This window comes from Diabrotica virgifera, chromosome 1 (genome assembly GCF_917563875.1).
Source record: "Diabrotica virgifera virgifera chromosome 1, PGI_DIABVI_V3a".
Classification (NCBI taxonomy): Eukaryota; Metazoa; Arthropoda; class Insecta; order Coleoptera; family Chrysomelidae; genus Diabrotica; species Diabrotica virgifera.
This window is the reverse complement of record NC_065443.1, coordinates 93633381-93652847: the sequence shown is the minus strand read 5'-3', so window position 1 is coordinate 93652847 and position 19467 is coordinate 93633381. Positions and strand designations below refer to the sequence as shown.

At 33.4% G+C, this 19467-nt stretch overlaps 1 protein-coding gene across 1 annotated transcript in view; it reads left to right on the top strand.

Moving 5' to 3' along the window:
- The window catches only part of LOC126879430 (sorting nexin-25), a 66633-nt gene that overhangs the window by 8157 nt on the left and 39009 nt on the right, over window positions 1-19467 (top strand). The window contains exons 4-8 of the mRNA XM_050642446.1: window positions 4751-4923; window positions 5757-5934; window positions 9050-9296; window positions 12306-12549; window positions 13264-13547. Of these exons, the coding sequence (XP_050498403.1) occupies window positions 4751-4923; window positions 5757-5934; window positions 9050-9296; window positions 12306-12549; window positions 13264-13547 (1126 nt within the window). The remainder of the gene's footprint in view (window positions 1-4750; window positions 4924-5756; window positions 5935-9049; window positions 9297-12305; window positions 12550-13263; window positions 13548-19467) is intronic.

Genomic DNA, 19467 nt, shown 5'->3' with positions numbered 1-19467 from the left:
CTATATACCTAATGCATTAAAAATACAAAAATGCCCGTCACAGTTCGGACGAGAATTTTAGTTATTAACAAATAAGTGTCAAAAATGGCAGTTTTTTCGTTTAAATCGCCACAGGTAAAAATAGCGTAATTAAATATCTTATTTTTATAGTATCCTTTTTTTAGAAGATGAGCAACAATTTAAAATGGCAGTTTTTGAATTTTGGTCCGACATGTGTTGCTTCAGAAATTTCAAAATAAAACTAAAATTTCGAAAATAAAAAAATTGCTATAACTTCTGTGAAAATAAGCTTACGACTTTCATGTTATAAGTACGAAAAGTTGAGTCAAACAGTCCATATAATGCATAACAAATTTTAAGACGATTTCTCAATTAGTTTAAATTTTATTCAATTTGTTTATCCCAAACAGCTTTTATTTTGCAATGTTATTGTTCAGAAAATAATAATGATATAGCAATTCTGTTGAAACAGTTTGAAATAAGAATAGTTATGTTTTCAAAGTATATAAAAAAAAAATCATTAAAAAGTCATTATTATCATTCCGAAAACATTTTACTAAAGTAGAGTCATTTTTGGCTTATAAACAATTTGAATAATTTTGCTAATATTGACTCTAGACTAAAACTACTTTGGGATTTGAAAATATGGTATTTTTACACGAATTTAAAAAAAACTTTTTGCCTAGGTTAATTACAGTCAAAGTTAGCCATTTTTTTTTAATTCACAGCTACTTTGTTTATAACAATTAAGCAACTTTACTAGCGCCACTTTGAAGTTCAAGGTATATAGTTTATGTGTAAAAGTTTGAGTAAACTTTGAACTTCAAAAAAGTGGTTAATAAAGCTATAAAAATGACGTCCTAACGAAATTGATTCGTGGTCGGTGGAGGGGAATTATTGAAATACGTGCACTCAAAAAATGAAATTGATTCTTCAAACATATGTTGCGATTAATATCTCCGGAGCTTGTTGATGGATTTTGGTCATAATTTTTTTAATTTGTATGTACTCGTAGTCTTGTAGAGTACGATATGTACACATAACCCCACCTAACATTGCAAAATGTTAGGGGGAACCCCCCTTATCACTCAGGGATATTAAAAATAGATTACGACCGATTCTAAGGCCTACCGAATATACATATATAATTTCATAAAAATCGGTCAAGCGGTATCGGAGGAGTACTGCAACGAACACTGTGACAGGAGAATTTTATAGATGTAAATGTATAGATGGCTATTAAAAAATAGGGGTTGGTGATAGAAGAGTGAAAATTAAGGGTTGTATGTATTTTTTAATTCTACACCACACAAAATTAAGGTAGATAATTTTGTCCAAAAAAATAAGAAAATGTCAGGGGGACAACCCCCCTTATAATTTATGGGTATGAAAAAGAGATTAAAACGTATTCCCAGTCCTATAAGATATACGTGTAAAAATTCATAAAAATCGGTCCAGCCGTTTCGGAGGAGTGTGGTAACTAATACTGTTTTATGAGAATTTTATGTATATAGAAGCAACTGTGAATTAAATAATAAAAACCGATAACTTTGCCCGCAATTAACCTAGGCAAAAAGTTTTTTTTGAAAATTCGTGTTAAAATACCAGCTTTTGAAATCCCAAAGTAGATTTACTCTATAGTCAATATTAACAAAGCTATTTAAATTGTTTTTAAGCCAAAAATGACTCTAGTAAAATTTTTTCGGGGTGATAAAAATGACTTTTTATTAATTTTTTTAAATCCCTCCTCCTAAAATACAAGTGTTCTTCTTTTATGTGGTTTCCACATAATTGCTGTATCATCATTATTTTCTGAACAATAACATTGAAAAAAAAGCTCTTTGGGATAAACAAATTGAATAAAATTTAAACTAATTGTCGAATCGTCTTTAAATTTTTTGTACATGATACGTACTGGTTGTCTCAACTTTTCATGCAATATCAAAGTCTTAAGTTCATTTTCGCAAAAGTTATAACAAATTTTTTATTTTCGAAATTTTAGTTTTATTTTGCAATTAGCGAAGCAACAGATGATCATACCAAAATTCGAAAACAGCCATTTTGAACCTTTGCCCATCTACTAAAATATGAATGCTCTAAATAAGATATTTAGTTACCCTATTTTTACCTGTAGCGATTTAAACGAAAAAACTGCCATTTTTGACACTTATTTGTTAATAACTAAAATTCTCGTCCGAGCTGTGACAGGTATTTTTGTATTTATAATGTATTAGGTATATAGTACACAAAAAACTCATTTGCAACCTGGCTGCTCAAGTGTCCCGACAAAAACCTTATTTCTCTGGACTACTAAAAACAACAAACCAATTGAAATTTATCTCGAGATTTGTGCTGTCTATGGGAATAATGTGATCACTGACGGTGGAGAGCGTCAATGGTGTATTAAATTCAAAAATGGCTGAACCATTGTGCACGATGAAGAACGAAGTAGACAGCCAAGCATTGTGACTGATGAACTTGTCTCTAAAGTCGGCGAAAAAATTCAAGAAAACTATCGATTCACAATAACTGAGCTCTCAGTAAGTTTTCCACAAATTTCAAAAAGTTTGTTGCATGAAATTATTTTACAAAAGTTAGGTTATCACAAATTTTGTGCAAGGTGGGTACCAAAACTATTGACAGAAATCCATAAAAATCTGCGTATGGCTGCTTCATTGACCTTTTTGGACTCCTAAGAAAAAGATGGTGACCCACTATTTGATCTAATTGTTACTAGAGATGAAACTTTAGTAGAACATGTCAATTGCGAAACCAAATTGCAGTCTAGGGAGTGGGGACACACATTTCCCTAAAAAGCAAGAAAATGCATGCCAACCCTGTTTGCAAGGAAGATTGTGGCAACTGTTTTTTGGGACAGGGAAGGACTTATTCTTGTCGACTTCCTGGAACGTGGCTCAATAATTAACTCTGCGAGATATTGTGAAACATTGGAAAAGTTACGAAGAGCGGTACAAAACAAACTCAGAGGAAAGCTGAGCTCAAAAATTTTGTTTTTGCATGATAATGCCCGAGCACACACGGAAAATTGTACTGGAGAAGTCCTTAAAAAATTCAACAGGGAGGTGTTTCCTCATCCGCTGTATAGTACGATCTTGCACCTAGCGACTACCATCTGTTTCGAGCATTGAAGACCCCAGGTGAATGGTTGAAATCTCAGGTGGCCGAATTTTATCACGTTATTATTTCAAAGCTAGTTCACTGCTATGATAAGTGCCCGAATTTGTTGGGAAATGTCCCTATACACTTAATAAAATCTTTTTCTTGAACCTGTTTTTTTTTTCTATTCCAAAACGTAACATACTTTCTGGGTAACACTCGTATAAACAGACAAATGAAAAAAAGAGCGTGGTGCTTGGAGAGTGCCGACAGTAGAAATATATATTTGTTCTCATCTTGCTAAGGCGTGCTGAATAATATATCGCTTGTACTATTTCGGCTACTTTCAAATTGTTCTTTCAGTTGCAACTCTGGAAGTAAAAGTCCGAGATCAAATTTCTCATCTTTAATACCATCTTTCGGTTACATACTCTCATTCGACACCTTATTTGTCATTTTATCTGTTCCAATAATGGAGGAGTTGTGTTTACGGATGGGCAAATAGACATGGATAATTCAAGGTTGTTCAATCTTTTAATGTTGTAAAATGGGTGAAAACAATATTTTTTTCTACAACCACTATTCAAAGTGCACTTTTCTGCACGGTTTTATGTTAGCAAACTTGATATTTTCTCACAGTATAAGATATTTGACATTAGTGTGCAGAAAAGTGACGTTTCTGTGCCGCAAAGTTCTTTTCTGCACAGTTGACTACCTCATTCTGAGTAACGTTATATTCTGTTTACATCCGTGGACTACCGCATTCTGAGTAACGTTATATTCTGCTTACATCCGTGGTTAAACTTTAGGCAAATATATAACCTATAAGACAATTATTATATTTAACTATAGCATAGAAACTAAATTATGGATGTTACAACTGTTTTATTTTACAATTTTATTCTTATTAAACATTTTATAATTATCAAATAACCAATAAGGATTTAGCAACCTGTGCAAGAGACGTCGAATGAAGTAGGTTTTGTGTAAATCCGTGACTGCATAAATATAATGTCAATAATGTGTAATAATTGTTTAAATTTAAACAAATTAAGGCAGTGCATTCATTAATTTTTTAACTGATTTCTGTGCAATTTATTTAGGTATAAGGAATTTAAATTGATTAGTAGGTATTAATTAAATACAGTTTAAAATTTATCACATAGTATAATTAATTATAATTAATCGTCGTTTGGAAATTGTGATTTTTATTTTTAGGAAAAACTGTGCTTGTAGAAAAAGTATAGTGTGAAACACGTGCAGAAAGGTAATTTCTCACTCGTTTGAATCGCGTGCGCTCGTACCGCAACTTTTCAAACTCGTGAGAAATTAGTACCTTTCTGCACTTGTTGCACAATATACTATTCCCTGTCTTTATTTAAATCGATGGTTGAAAGGTAAAAAGTTTTAACCCACATATCAACTTTTTTCAGGAAGTAGAAAAATCGTTCCATTTAAAGTAATCTGATGAGGAATTATTAACCTAATAATTGTTTTCATTAATTTGTAGGTCAATAATAATTGAATTACATAAATGGAAAATTTTTTCTACTTCCTGAAAAATATGATTTGTGGGTTACAAACCTTTTACCTTTCAACCGTCGAAATTATTTTTATATTTATATATTTTTAGAGAGGATTCTGACCTACCTCCAGTTTTTTATTTGTCTCCACATGTGATGTCATCTGAAAAGGAAATAGAATACTTGCGCACAGTTAGTGAATTGATGATAATGTTTCTATTACCAAGAACATACTCTCTATCACCCACCAAATATTTTCTACGTGAAGTATTATGCTGCAAAGGTAGGTACATTTTAATGATTATTGAATAAAAATATATATTCTTTTTCTCATGATCATCTTTCAGTGCGTCACAGTGTTTCGATTTCTTTCTAACGCATTAAATTGTATGTGACAGAAAAAAGGCATGTCGGTGATTACATTTCGTCGGTGACATTTATAACATTAAATTCTAGTTATTCTAGTTGTCGAGAGATGGCGCCATAATAAAAAAAATATTTTTTTTTAATTAGACAATAATATTACAAATATAATGTGTATAATTTATAAGACTATACAAATCAAAGAAAATACCATTTTATAAATGCAAGAAATACATTTGATTTGTTTTTATTCCAAATTAAAAATAAAATGTGACAACTGTCAGATTTAACTAAAATGTCATGTTAGAATAAATGTCATAAATGTGTATTATCACGGACCTACCCTTTTTCCTATCATTTGTTACGCACTGAAAAATGATCATGAAAAGGACAATACCTAAACAATTTTCTATGCGAAGGACTATAATATGGTGTCAAGAAAGTAATCTTAAAAAAGTTGCCTAAAACATAGGGATGTGCTTTTCATTATTGCCATATCGATGGCTTGGTATGAAAACCTCGTATCTCATTTTACAGGAGAGACTTTAAACTGAATTCCTGCATACTATAACCTAAAACAAACAACTATCTTTACGAATGTTTGATTATGAGCACATTTAGATCGTTTTATTACACATATATGTTAGATTAGAATATGCAGAAATTCAGTTTAAAGTGTGTCCTGTAAAATGAGATACGAGGTTTTCATACTAAGCCTTCGATATGTGATTTGTATCTATTTATTTATTGTAGTATTCAAACCACTGATAGACATCCTAACGGATCCTGATTTCTTCAATAGAAATATTATCAATTACATTGAAGCCACACAGATGCAAGTGAATTTACCTAAGAAAGTTTTGGAAAATGCAAACAATTTTGAAGAACTTATTGATAAAATTGATGATGTACAGGTTTTAAGATCAATTAGGTAAGTCGATACAATAATTATGTTGTTTTAAAATTAGATTCTTCTGTACCGGGTGTCCCAATAAGAATGGTCCTCGGCCATATCTCAGGAACCGTTTATAGTAAAGCTTTGAGAAAAAAATATTTATAACAAAAGTTGCCTCGGGAAAAGCCTGGAAATTATTTTCATAATTGTAGGTCCACCGCTAGAGGGCGTAATTGAATATCAAAAATTAAAATTTTCACAAAATTTGCCTAATGAAAGGGCACTGGAAATCCCATCATCGTATTCTTCATAAAACTCTGCGCATATTTGATTTCACAAGTTTAAGTCTATCTTTGCAAATAAGAGGTGGGGGTGAGTGGGAACCTTCTTATGAAAAAGGCTGTAAGTCCTGTTCTGCTAAATCGAATTTTGCACCTACTGATCTTGTTGAAAACAGCTCTTTTTCGTAAATGTAAGTGTCTTATATTCGAAATAGCCTAATAAGTAATATGCCAGCTAGGAGGCGTTATTTAATAATTATTTGCAAAAATCTAGTTTTCTTTGGAAAATATTAAATACAAATATTCATTTTTTATCCTGTATTACAAAATAAATTAGACCAAATTAGCAACAGAATACCGAAAATCGCATGTCGATACCTTTTTTCTATCTCGAGATATCTTAAGAAATGTATAAATTTTAAACATATCTGTTACTGTCACCGCTAAACGAACTTAAGGAAAAGTAGTGTGCTATGTAAAAAACAAATAAATATTTTCCAGATGTCAACGTATATAATTAATTAAAACAACAATAAGACAAACAACACTATAAAATATAACAAAGAAATAAAAGCAACTACTTACTTAGTGACGCCTAAATATTCAAATTGTTGCCCATCATTTTCGATGCAAGCGTCTACTCTTTCAAGAGTAGATTGAACAGCAACATATTTAACTGTTTTAGACTTTTATTGATGGGGACGGATTAAAGACCTTGTTTTTGCCGCTAGGCCCGCTACTCGAGAAAACATGATCTAGAGAATACGAAACGCCATTCACAGCATTGCGAGAGCAGAAATTGAGACTGCTGTTTAATCTTGAAAGAGTAAGTGCTTGCATCGAAAATGATGGGCAACAATTTGAACATTTAGGTCGTCACTAAGTAAGTAGTTGCTTTTATTTCTTTGTTATATTTTATAGTGTTGTTTGTCTTATTGTTGTTGTAATTAATTATATACGTTTATATCTGGAAAATGTTTCTTTGTTTTTTCCATAGCACACTACTTTTCCTTAACTTCATTTACCTCTGACATTAACAGTTGTTTAAAATTTACACGTTTCTTAAGATATCTCGAAATAGAAAAAAAATATTGACATGCGGTTTTCGGTATTATGTTGCTAATTTGGTCTAATTTTGTAATACAGGATTAAAAATGCATACTTGTATTTAATGTTCTCCAAAGAAAATTAGATTTCCGAAAATAATTAAATAACGCCTCCTAGGTGGCATATTACCTATTAGGCTATTTAGAAAATAAGACACATTTACGAAAAAGAGCTGTTTTCAACGAGACCAGAACAGGACTTACAGCCTTTTTTTCATAAGAAGGTTCCCACTCACCCCCACCTCTTATTTGCAAAGGTAGAGTTAAACTTGTGAAATCACATATGCCCAAAATTTTATGAAGAATACGATGATCGGATTTCCAGTGCCCTTTCATTGGGTAAATTTTGTAAAATTTTGATTTTTTAATTTTTCTTATTCAATTACGCCCTCTAGCGGTGGACCTACAATTATGAAAATAATTTCCAGGCTTTTCCCGAGGCAACTTTTGTTATAAATATTTTTTTCACAAAGCTGTACTATAAACGGTTCCTGAGATATGTCTGAGAGCCGTTCTTATTGTGACACCCGGTACGTAAAAACATGTAAAATTACAACTTTCCTATGTCAAAAAATATGTGTATACCTATTTCTTTAGAACCAAGAAATGAGGTATGGACGACTTTGTAACACTGTATATAGGGCTTTGTAGGAGAAAACTGTTCTTAATAATGATGAACTACTATAAATGATAAATAATGCTCTTTATATTTCCCAGCTGTCTCAGTAGAAATAACTGGGACTCAGGTATTAACACATTTGCTGCCACTTATATTCAGTCACTTTCGTATGGAGCCAATACGAAAAGAACCCTATTTAATTCCACAGTTTATGAGCGCCTAAAGGCGTTCAGTGGCACCTGACTCAAGTAGTCTTTAGGCGTCAGTGGTAGCGAATATGTTAATGAACAGAAAACACATTGAGACAATACAGTGATGAGCGATCTAATAACCGGCAAAATTACGCAAAAGATGGAAAACATAATACATTGTGAAATAAAAAGAGATGAAGCCTTTATAGAGATGGAAATTATCGATATAAATGTATAAATCAACATTACGTTACATAGTTTCCCACCTTTAGACATCTGTGACAGGAGTATTTTATAAAATTCTCCTGTCGCACTGATAGTCAGTTGTTATACTCCTCCGATACGTGTAAAGGTGGGAAACTATGTAATGTAATGTTAATTTATACGTTTATATCGATAATTTCCACCTCTAATAATTTCATCTCTTTTTACTTCAGAATGTATTGTTTTCTCAGTTAAATTAACTAACTTGGGTTTAGTAGTGTTATCTCTTTTAAGAATTCTGTTAACCCTGGCACTGTCAGGTGCACTTTCAACTTTCAATCTATTCACAGAACTGACCTGATTACTTTGCCCTATTAAAGAGCCGTCTTGTTTCTCTTCTGACATCAGACAGCTCCTTATTCTACCAAGCTGCTTGTCTAGATAGGCGACTTTCTTTTAACGGTCAGTTTTCCTTATATCAGACGACTATTGCATGTTGCAACCAGTTTACTGCCAGCTCTACCTCAAAAGATGTTTTTTGTGCCTATCATTATCAAAATAAAGAGTTAGTGTGAGATACAGTAAAACAGTATTATGATTGTTATCTTGAAGAAAAAGGTTAATTGCATAATACATACAGAATAATTAATTTGGTAAGACTAATTCATTATTATTATTATTATTTATTAGAAGTTTTAATTACATAACTTGAATACTTAAAGTCCCATATTATCGTAATTATTTCTGTAGATACACCATTGTCACGAAACTCATGCAAGCTACTACCCTGCAAAACTTAAACAGAGCCAAAGGTGTTGATCTCGACAATGATAAGAACATATTATCATCAGCTGGTATACCAAAGTCTGATATAAATGCAGCGAAGAAGCTTAAGAAACATATCAATCAGTTAACGTTAGCGAAAAAGAATTGCGAGAAGAAATTGATCAGTTTAGGTTGGGATTCTGGGTACCAGTACGGCGAAGAGATGAAACGAGTAAGTCAACTATGTTTCTTTCTTACTATATATCTACAGTAAGCGCCAGGCTAGTAGACACACGAGTACCTAATTGCTAGACATGGGTTAATCCGGCCCAATCTCACATGCGACTTTCATGTCTGTCTTGTCATGTGACTCTCATGAAACTATTCAAAATATGTTTTTGCGTACAAAAAATACCTTAATAATTTATTAATAGTATTGTTACTCTGCTTTAAAATAACTTTATTCAAACCCAGAGAATATTACATTATTACAATACTTTATAACTTTTACAACTTGTAACACAATGACAACTATAAACTTTAAATACAACTGTTCTATAAACCGTCAAATTATATACATTTTCTGACGCTCAGACGTCACTAGACATAAAAGTAAACAGTGCAACAAGTGAAGGGTCCAGGACTGTATTAGCTCAATGTGCCCGTGTGTCTACTATCGTGGCGGTTACTGTATGTTAACAGGTGCGTAGTGATTATGAATGTTGCGTTTCTTCCAGGGATTGTATTGTTCTTTTTAAGCTTTCTCTCCATCTATCCCTATTTTGGGTGACATGTATCGCATTAACAAAGTTCGCGTTTAAAACTTCTTGACTATATATCAGGTTGGTAATCGCTCTCGATTTCTTCCCTCCGGTTTTTCTTGGACTAGCAGTCTGTCCATATTATCGGCACGTGTTATATGTCCGAAGAATGTTAATATTTTTGAATATATGTAACAGGAGAGACATTGTGAATAAATATACACTAAGCATGAAAATTAACGCACCACCTTAAAAATGGGACATTTTCGATGTCTCGTATTTCCAAAAACCTGTTGTCCGATTTTAGTGATTTTTTAATATGTTATAGCTTTATTCTTCAAAAATATCGATGTAGTAATATTGTTGCTAAACAGATAAGTGTCATTGTATACCGGGTGTAACAATGATAGTGTGTTTTTCCCTCAAAGTTTGGAACACCCTGTGGAATATTCTAGCGTATATAAAATGTTGAAATTGAAACTCAACTGTTGCCTTAGACTTTCTTAACATTTTACTTTTTGACTCATTCGCTTATGTTGGATAATAAAAAAGTTGGGTAATTTATTAACTAGCAACGTTCTTCATCAATACAGGGTGTTTCTAAATAAGTGCGACAAACTTTAAGGGGTAATTCGGCATGAAAAAATAATGACCGTTTGCTTTATAAATATATGTCCGCAAATGTTTGGTTTCCGAGAAACGGGATGTTGAATTTTTTCTTACAATCTGATGATTTATTTATTGCTCTAAAACCGGTTGAGATACGCAAATGAAATTTGGTAGGTTTTAAGAGGTATAAATTGCGCATTTTTTGGCATACAGTTAAGAATTTTATATTCACCATTGGCGTGCATACGGGTAATATGACCGGGTAATATGACCCGTATGCACGCCAATGGTGAATATAAAATTCTTAATTGTATGCCAAAAAAATGAGTAATAACTACCTCGTAAAACCTATCAATTTCATTTGCATATCTCAACCGGTTTTGGAGCAATAAATAAATCGTGAGTTTGTAAGAAAAAGTTCAACATCCCGTTTCTCAGAAACGAAACATTTGCGGACATATGTTTATAAAGCAAACGGTCATAATTTTTTTATGCAGAATTACCCCTTAAAGTTTGTCGCACTTATTTAGAAACATTCTGTATTGATGAAGAACGTTGCTAGTTATTAAAGTACCTAACTTTTTTATTATCCAACATAAGCGAATGAATCAAAAAGTAAAATGTTAAGAAAGCCTAAGGCAACAGTTGAATTTTAACTTCAATATTTTATATACGCCAGAATATTCCACAGGGTGTTCCAAACTTTGAAGAAAAAACACATTATCATTGTTAGTTACACCCGGTATACAATGACACATATCTGTTTACCAACAATATAATTACACAGATAATATTGAAGAATAAAGCTATAACATATTAAAAAACACCAAAATCGAACAACAGGTTTAGGAAATACGAGACATAAAAAATGTCCCATTTTTAATGTGGTGCGTTAAGTTTGATGCTTAGTGTATATTGTTTTTTGGCTACCCAAGCATTCTTATTCAACACCACATCTCAAATTTATCAATTCTTTTCCTATCCTCTGTTTGGATGATCCACGTTTCAGAGTCATAGCTAAATAGGTATGTGAGGAATGCTGGTCTCAGCTGTATCGGAGCTGGTTCTAATGTGGTTTTCTAGGACCCAGAATTACCAGATTATCTACTCTGATGTCTGGTGACAGATTCCCCACCTAGTAATGAAAAAAAGTATGTAATCACAAAATAGAGCGGAAAAATGGCGCTGGAGCATGTTTTTAAGAATTTCGATCAAAGGGAATAAAAATAGATGAAGAATATCTAAACAACTTACGTTTTGCCGATGTTATAGTCATAGTAGCTGAGGATCTAGGAATGGCAAGAGGGATGGTACAGGAACTCGTTGTGGCTATAGAAAATATAGGTTTAAATATAAATACTTCGAAAACAAAAAAAAAACAATAGATCAATATGGACAAGGAAGTATGATTGGCAGGGATAATAAGACCCATGAACTGAAAAGAAGAATCGGTTTTGGGTGGGCAGCATATGGAAAACTGAAGACGTACCATACCAAGGTGGCTGACGTCATTGAAAGGATAGCCAGACTAAAATGGAGATGGCAGGCCACATAGCTGGAGGCCAAGGGAAGACAAGAGAAGCGTCCGTCGACCACCTACACGATCGACTAACAATTTAAGAGGGCTAAAAAAAACTTAATGAGAGCACAAGAGAAAGGGGGTTGGAAACACGAGGTCTATGTTCAGTAGTGGACTTTTGGGGTTGGATGATGATGGATGAAAAAACGGCTGTAGCGGCTCGACTTTTATCTACCACTCATGCAGATGAAATTGTTACTTGGGTACTTGGGTCATTTTATAACTTTCGGATATTGATAGATTTCTTCCATTTTTTCCTCACTAGATTTCTACTTGTCACACTCATTTTTAGGTTTTATCACTTCCAACAATTTTGGAACATGTGCTAGGCAGAAAATACATATCCCAATTCTTACAAACGGTCGCCAGTAACGATCTGATCCGTTTTTGGTCAGCAGTGGAAGAATTGCGCACCTCCCAGAAGACAAATTGGCATCAAATCGGAGCAGAAATATTTTACACCTTTATTCGAAATCCTGTTTCCGAAATTAAAGTTGACAAGAACACGAAAAAGCGCATGGAAGCTTTTTTATTAGGTAAGTTTGAGTTTTGAACTCAATCAAATCAATCAATTATAATCATTTTGTGTAATATATGTTGCATAAATGCCGTGTTACTAAACTAAGTAAAGTCGGCAGCATCATATGAACATCATGATTCACGTTTTTTAATCGAAAAATGCCTGTGCCAATGTAATTAATAATATTCTTTTTAATGGTAATTTTTAAGTCTAACAACTTTTAATATTTCCTTCTTATTTCGGAAACAATTAAATATAGATATTCTATCATGATACATGAAATATGTCTAGAATGTTTGAGCATCCAAAAATTGACATGTTTGAGCGTTTTTTTTTTTCGAAGAGATCATCATTTATTTGTAGTCCTTACTTTGTTTACTTTCGAAATTACAACACAACTGGTGTACTTAATGACACAGTGGATTCTGCTACCTAAGCAAAACACATGTTATATAAGAAATCAAAATTGACCTACTGGGAAAATATAATAATAATTTGTTGTTATAAATAAATGCACGCTAAAATAATCTGGCAATATTAATTAGAATTTGATACCCGAAATTGGAGCGATGCTCCCGATTAAAGATAACATTATAACGTGTGACGCCCTCTGCTAAGTAGCCTCTATAACTATAACTGTGTTCCTGACTTAACTACCCCAACTAAAGGACCAAACAAGCCTTATTATATCATACATTGATAACTATACAAAATAAATTCTATTTTCTAGGAGACAAAGGGCCTGAAGTTTTCTACGAAGTCCAAAACCAAGTCGTTCAAACCATCGAAGACAAGTACTACCAACCGTTTCTAATCAGCGATTACTACAAAGAAATGGTGAATGCAATTGACAACGAAGAAAACATCAGTGACGAAAGTGGAGCTATGGAAGAACGCCAGATTTCGACAGACTCTGCAGAAATTATCGAAAATACCTTAAATGTTGGAGATCATTCAAACTACGCCAGAAGGAAGTTGGATCAGTTGGAGGAGAAGTTAAATAACAAGACGCAGGTTAGTATTTATTTGATACCCTACGTTATTAATATTTGATGACATTTGATACATTCATTTAATTTAGTTTTATGGTCACCCATATTTTAAAATAAAGACAAACATTTATTGTATACATTTAAACAAAGACACATGTTGTTTTGACGAACGCTTGCACAATTGATATAGACATATAAAAGAGGTGTAAATAATAATAATTATTAAATATGCTATACGGAACAGAATTCACACGGTGCTAAGTCAGAACTGTACGACGGATAATCAAATCGATGTATTTCGCCTTCAAATACTCGGATGTTGTACTAGCCGTGTTAGAGCTGGCATTGTCCTGAGCAAGAGTTTACTATGATTCCAGTTGTTTTTGGGCAGTTCATAAATCGCTTCAAATGGTTGTATACTATTCAGCATTGACGATTCTAGCATTGCCTCACGAAATCGTGGCAACGTGTCCCTTATTTCCAAAAAAAACTCGCGACGATTTTTTTATCAATGGTGCCAGTGCAGACCAATTTTGTTGGTTAATCTTCCTTCTATATGTAAATGCCCTTCAGGTTGTTCTTAGCAAATCGAATTAAGTTATTCAATTTTTCGTCGTCACATCATTTGTTGTTGTTATTGAGCTTAACATGCAGAACTTAGCACATCTATACTACAATCACAATAAAGATGCACTAGAAATAAACAAACCAAGACCCGTTGAATGTTACAAGGAGCACTACCAAATCATAATTTACAATGTACAGGGTGTTTCATTAGTAATTGTCCATATAATAGTAACTGGAGAAACCTTTGGACAAAATATGAAGATTTAACCTAAAACACTTAAATAAAATATTCCTTTTGACCGAGATACAGAGTGTTTTATTACAAATATCCTAAAATTATTTTAGCCCATTGTTTTAACACCTTCCAATATTTTTTGTTCAAACTTGGCAAACGGTTTACACATGTTAGAATACTTTAACTAGTGTTAAAAGATAGTTTTCCGCTGTTACCAGAGGCGTGCTGTAGGGATATATACTTAATTTTCCCCCCTTTTCCCCCTCACAATCTACGCCACTGCCGTAATAATCATTTTAGCATGTTTTTTTGATTCTTTGTTACTTTTTACATAAATACCATCCTTTTGTCTCAATGCGATAGAGTGAGTAGTTTTGAAGTTATTTGCGTTTAAAGGTAAGGGATTCAATAAGATTATGTATTTTAAACATTAAATCAGATTATGTGTTTAAAATACACATAATCTAATTGAATCCTTTACCTTTAAACGCAAATAACTTGAAAACTACTCACTCTATCGCATTGAGACAAGAGGAAGATGTTTACGTAAAAAGTAACAAATAATTATTACGAAAGTGGCGTAGATTGTGAGGGGGAAAATTTAGTATATATCCCTACAGCACGCCTCTGGTAACAGCGGAATACTATCTTTTAACACTTGTTAAAGTATTCTAACATGTGTAAACCGTTTGTCAAGTTTGAACAAAAAATATTGAAAACTGTTAAAGCAATGGGCTAAAAACCTTTTAGAATATTTAAAATAAAACACTCTGTATCTCGGTAAGGAGGAATATTTTATATAAGTGTTTTAGGTTAAATTTTCGTATTTTGGGCTAAGGATTCTCCAGTTACTATATGGACAATAATTATTAATGAACCAGCCTGTATACAACCCTAGGTACTGATTCTAATGTTTGAAACTGAGATTAGATGTTCTTGCCGTCGCTGGGATTCGACTCCCGGCCTTCTGCATAGAAGTCAAACATCCTACCGCCTGAGTTATCAGTCCACCTGAGCCTAAGCTATCCGAGTTGTTTATTATTATTTAAATAATTTAAATAAAGTTTTAAGCATAAATTTTTTTTTTCGGCCAAACTACAAGTTGTTGGTAATAAATGCTCTACAACTTTTGGCTTTATACTTTTTCGAATAACCTCAAATTTTAGAGGTTTAAATTTATTAAGTCTTTTTTTAAGGAAAAACGGTTTATCCCGGTTTTCAAAAAACTACTATTGTTGCATCTGTATTTTGTACCTGTAGCTACACAAACTGTACTAACAGTGTTTTCTTTGTGACAAATTGTCAAACTGTTAGCTAAATATTATCTATATATCTTTTATCTGTTATTTCTGTATTAGCTCCATCCTTACCCCACTAATATCACTCCCGACTCTAAGCACCGAGGCCTTCGTATCTTCTTGGTATGCGATTGGATATATACCATCTTAACGCATTGCGTGCCACGCTTTAATCGGGATAATAGTCCCAGGGACCATTGGTATCCACGGCAAAAAAGTAAGTCATACGTGTGTATCAAAAATGGGCGAAATGGGCAAAATTGTGTATCTCATATGAAGAGTACAGGGGAAAACCAAGGAATGTCACTTTTTCATGAATTTTGGCTTTTCATGAAGTTTGAACAAAAAACATTGGAAGGTGTTAAAACAATGTACTAAAATCATTTTAGGATATTTGTAATAAAACACTCTGTATTTCGGTAAGGAGGAATATTTTATTTAAGTGTTTTAGGTTATATCTTCATATTTTGTGCTAAGGTTTCTCCAGTTACTATATGAACAGTTACTAATGAAACACCCTGTATATATATTGTAAATCCCAAATAATGATTTACAAAGTTTATACATAGTAAATCATGATTCGGGAGTGCTCCTCGTAACATTAAACGGGTCTTGGTTTGTTTATTTCTATGGTTTATTTTTTAACCAAGACGAGTAAATCAAAAAGACAGATTGACACCCAAGAAAGTCACTAGAAAAGTCACCAAAATACATCTTCTTTTTTGGTTGATCATGTCGGCCCTCAACGGTAATCCATCAATATTATATTATATTGATACATAATAATACAGGGGGTCGAAGGAAACCAAACAGAAAGCGAACAAGAGATGATAAATAAGATAAAGGGGATACTGGAAAAAATCGACGTACAAACAAACCTATATGAAGAACTGGTAGAGATGAGAAGAATAGGTAGACAAGGTGATCCCCAAAATGTACCCAGACCCATCTTATTAGAAATGAAAAAGGAAGCTACGAGAATGGAAATTCTGAAAGCTGCTAAAAACGTAACATTAACTAAAATATATATCAATGAGGACTTCCCGAAAAAAATACTACAAGAAAGGAAGCATCTTCTCCAGCACATGAAAATGGTACGCCAGGAAGGACACACAGCCGCACTAAAATACAACAAATTATGGATAAATGGTGAACTGTTCTCACTGGAGCAACCAGAAGGCATGGATGTAAATTACTGGAAGAAACCTGAAGAGAAGAAGAGTAACGCTAGGACAATAAACGACAGATCCCCCCTATCTGATGATATAGATCCACGCGGAAAATTGATAAAAATGACGTCAAAAAACTAACAGAACATATAACAAAAGACGGCGACAGTATAACGGAGTTGGCAATGAATACGGACATGAAAATATTTTGTAAGAAAAGACGCAAAAACAAAACAAAAAAAAAATAAAATAAAAGACAAAAACAGGAAAATAATAATAGGAACGTTGAACATCAAAACACTTCTAAGACCAGGCAAAATGGAAGAGTTGGCAAAAGAAATGACAAAATACAGGATGGGAATACTAGCGCTACAAGAAATAAGGTGGGCAGGAGAAGGGATGATCGATAGAAGAAACCACACAATGTACTATGCAGGAGAAAGCAAACAGGGTCGCAATGGAACCGCCTTTCTAGTTAGTAATAGCGTAAGAGACAAGATTATTAACTTTAAAGCGGTTGATGGAAGAATATCATATATAAGAATGAAAAATAAACAAGCAAATTTAACATTTTTTAATATATATGCACCTACAGAGAATGCTCCCGAAGAAGAAAAGAATGAATTCTATGAGAAACTTGAAGAATTGTACGGAGAAATACCAAAGAACGACATACTACTCCTGTTAGGAGACTTTAACGCTAAGATAGGGAAAGAAGACACGAACAGAGAAATCGCAGGAAAAGAAACGATCCATCAAAATACGAACAACAATGGCAGGAGAATATGTAATCTAGCAGCAGTAACCAATACTTTTATTATTAGCACCCAATTCAAGCACAAAAAAGAGCACAAAGTAACGTGGCTAATACGTGGAACGACAGACGGAAACCAAATAGACCACATTCTAATTTCAAAAAAATGGAGAACAATTGTACAGAATGTGAGGTCCTACAGGGGAGCCAATGCTGATTCGTATCACATTTTGGTGATAGGCGACATGAAATTGAAGATACTTAAAGACAAAAACGACAGAAAGAAAAGAAAGAGGTGGAATAGGTCAAAACTAAACACAGATAATGCAAACAGAAAATTCTGCACTAAGTTGGAAGAAAAACTACTAGTCCTAAAACCATCGGACATATATGAAACATGGGAAGACATAAAAGATAGTATTTTAACAGCAGCAGAGGAGGACTAATGAAAGACAATAAAAGAAAAGATTGGTACGATGAAGAATGCGAGCAAGCTAGTAAAGGCAAGGACCAAGCAAGACACAGGTGGTTGGCCACAGGGAAACAGGAAGATCTCCTACACTATAAAGAGAAAAAGAAAGAGTCAGACAAATGTTGCAGAACTAAAAAGAAGAAATGGATTGAAGACTTACTGCTGGAACTCGAAGCTAATAGTAACGATAATGCAAGACTATATAAACACATAAAAGCACAAAATAAGAAAAAGATACCGGCAAATATTGGAAAAAAGGAATGGGAAACACACTATAGAGAATTGTTCAAAAAGAAAGGCGATGCTGAAAATGCAGAAAATGAAGAACAAACAGAAAATAGGAATGAAGAACAATCAGAGCCTCCCTCATACAACGAAGCATTGGCGACCATAAACAGATTAAAGACAAGGAAAGCAGCAGGACCAGACGACATTATAAATGAGTTCTTCAAGAAAGGGGGAGAGGAACTAGCCCACAGAATCCACAAGCTGATAGAATGAATATGGGAAGAAGAACGCATGCCGAACGACTGGAATTGCGGTCTGATAACACCAATCCCTAAAAAAGGTGACAAGACGAAATGCACTAACTACAGGGGAATCGGGAATCACGCTATTAAATACAATGTACAAAATATTAACTAATTTGATCAGACAAAGAATAGAAAAAGAAACGAGAACAAAAATAGGTGAATACCAACATGGATTCAGAGAAGGTAAGTCAACAATAGATGCAATACACATTGTAACGCAAATCGTCGAAAAAAGTTACGAGCATGGAATAGATCTACATATACTGTTTATTGACTACAAGCAAGCCTTTGACAGTGTAATAAGGGAGGAGCTAATTAATGATATGAAGCAACTAGGTATTCAAGAAAAACTAGTAAGTCTCACGAAAATGACGATGAAGGAATCCAAAGCACGAATCTTAACAAGCCCGTCAGATGAAGTAAAAATGGAGGTAGGTGTCAGACAGGGAGACTCCCTATCAACAACATTATTTAACATTGCCATAGAGGGTGCAGTAAGAGCAGCCAAAATTAGGGGAACAATTATCGAATCTTCAGCCCAACTGATAGCGTATGCAGTCGATATTGCACTGGTTACTAGAGATTTAAAAAACATGCAGAATATAATATTAATACTAGATAAAGAAGCAAAGAAGAGAGGGCTAGTAATAAACCAAAGCAAAACGAAATACCTCAAGTGCTCAAGAGAGAATACGAACATCGAGAAAGAAATTAAGCTTGGAGCATATACATTTGAAAGAGTACACGGTTTCAAATATTTGGGAGTGATGGTGAATGGCAGAAATGATAAAATGGATGAAATAAATGAACGCATCCTACTGGGCAATAAAACCTATTGGAACTACCAAAAATTCTTGAAAGAAAAACACATTAGTAAGACAACCAAATTAAAAATTTACAAGACTGCAATCAGG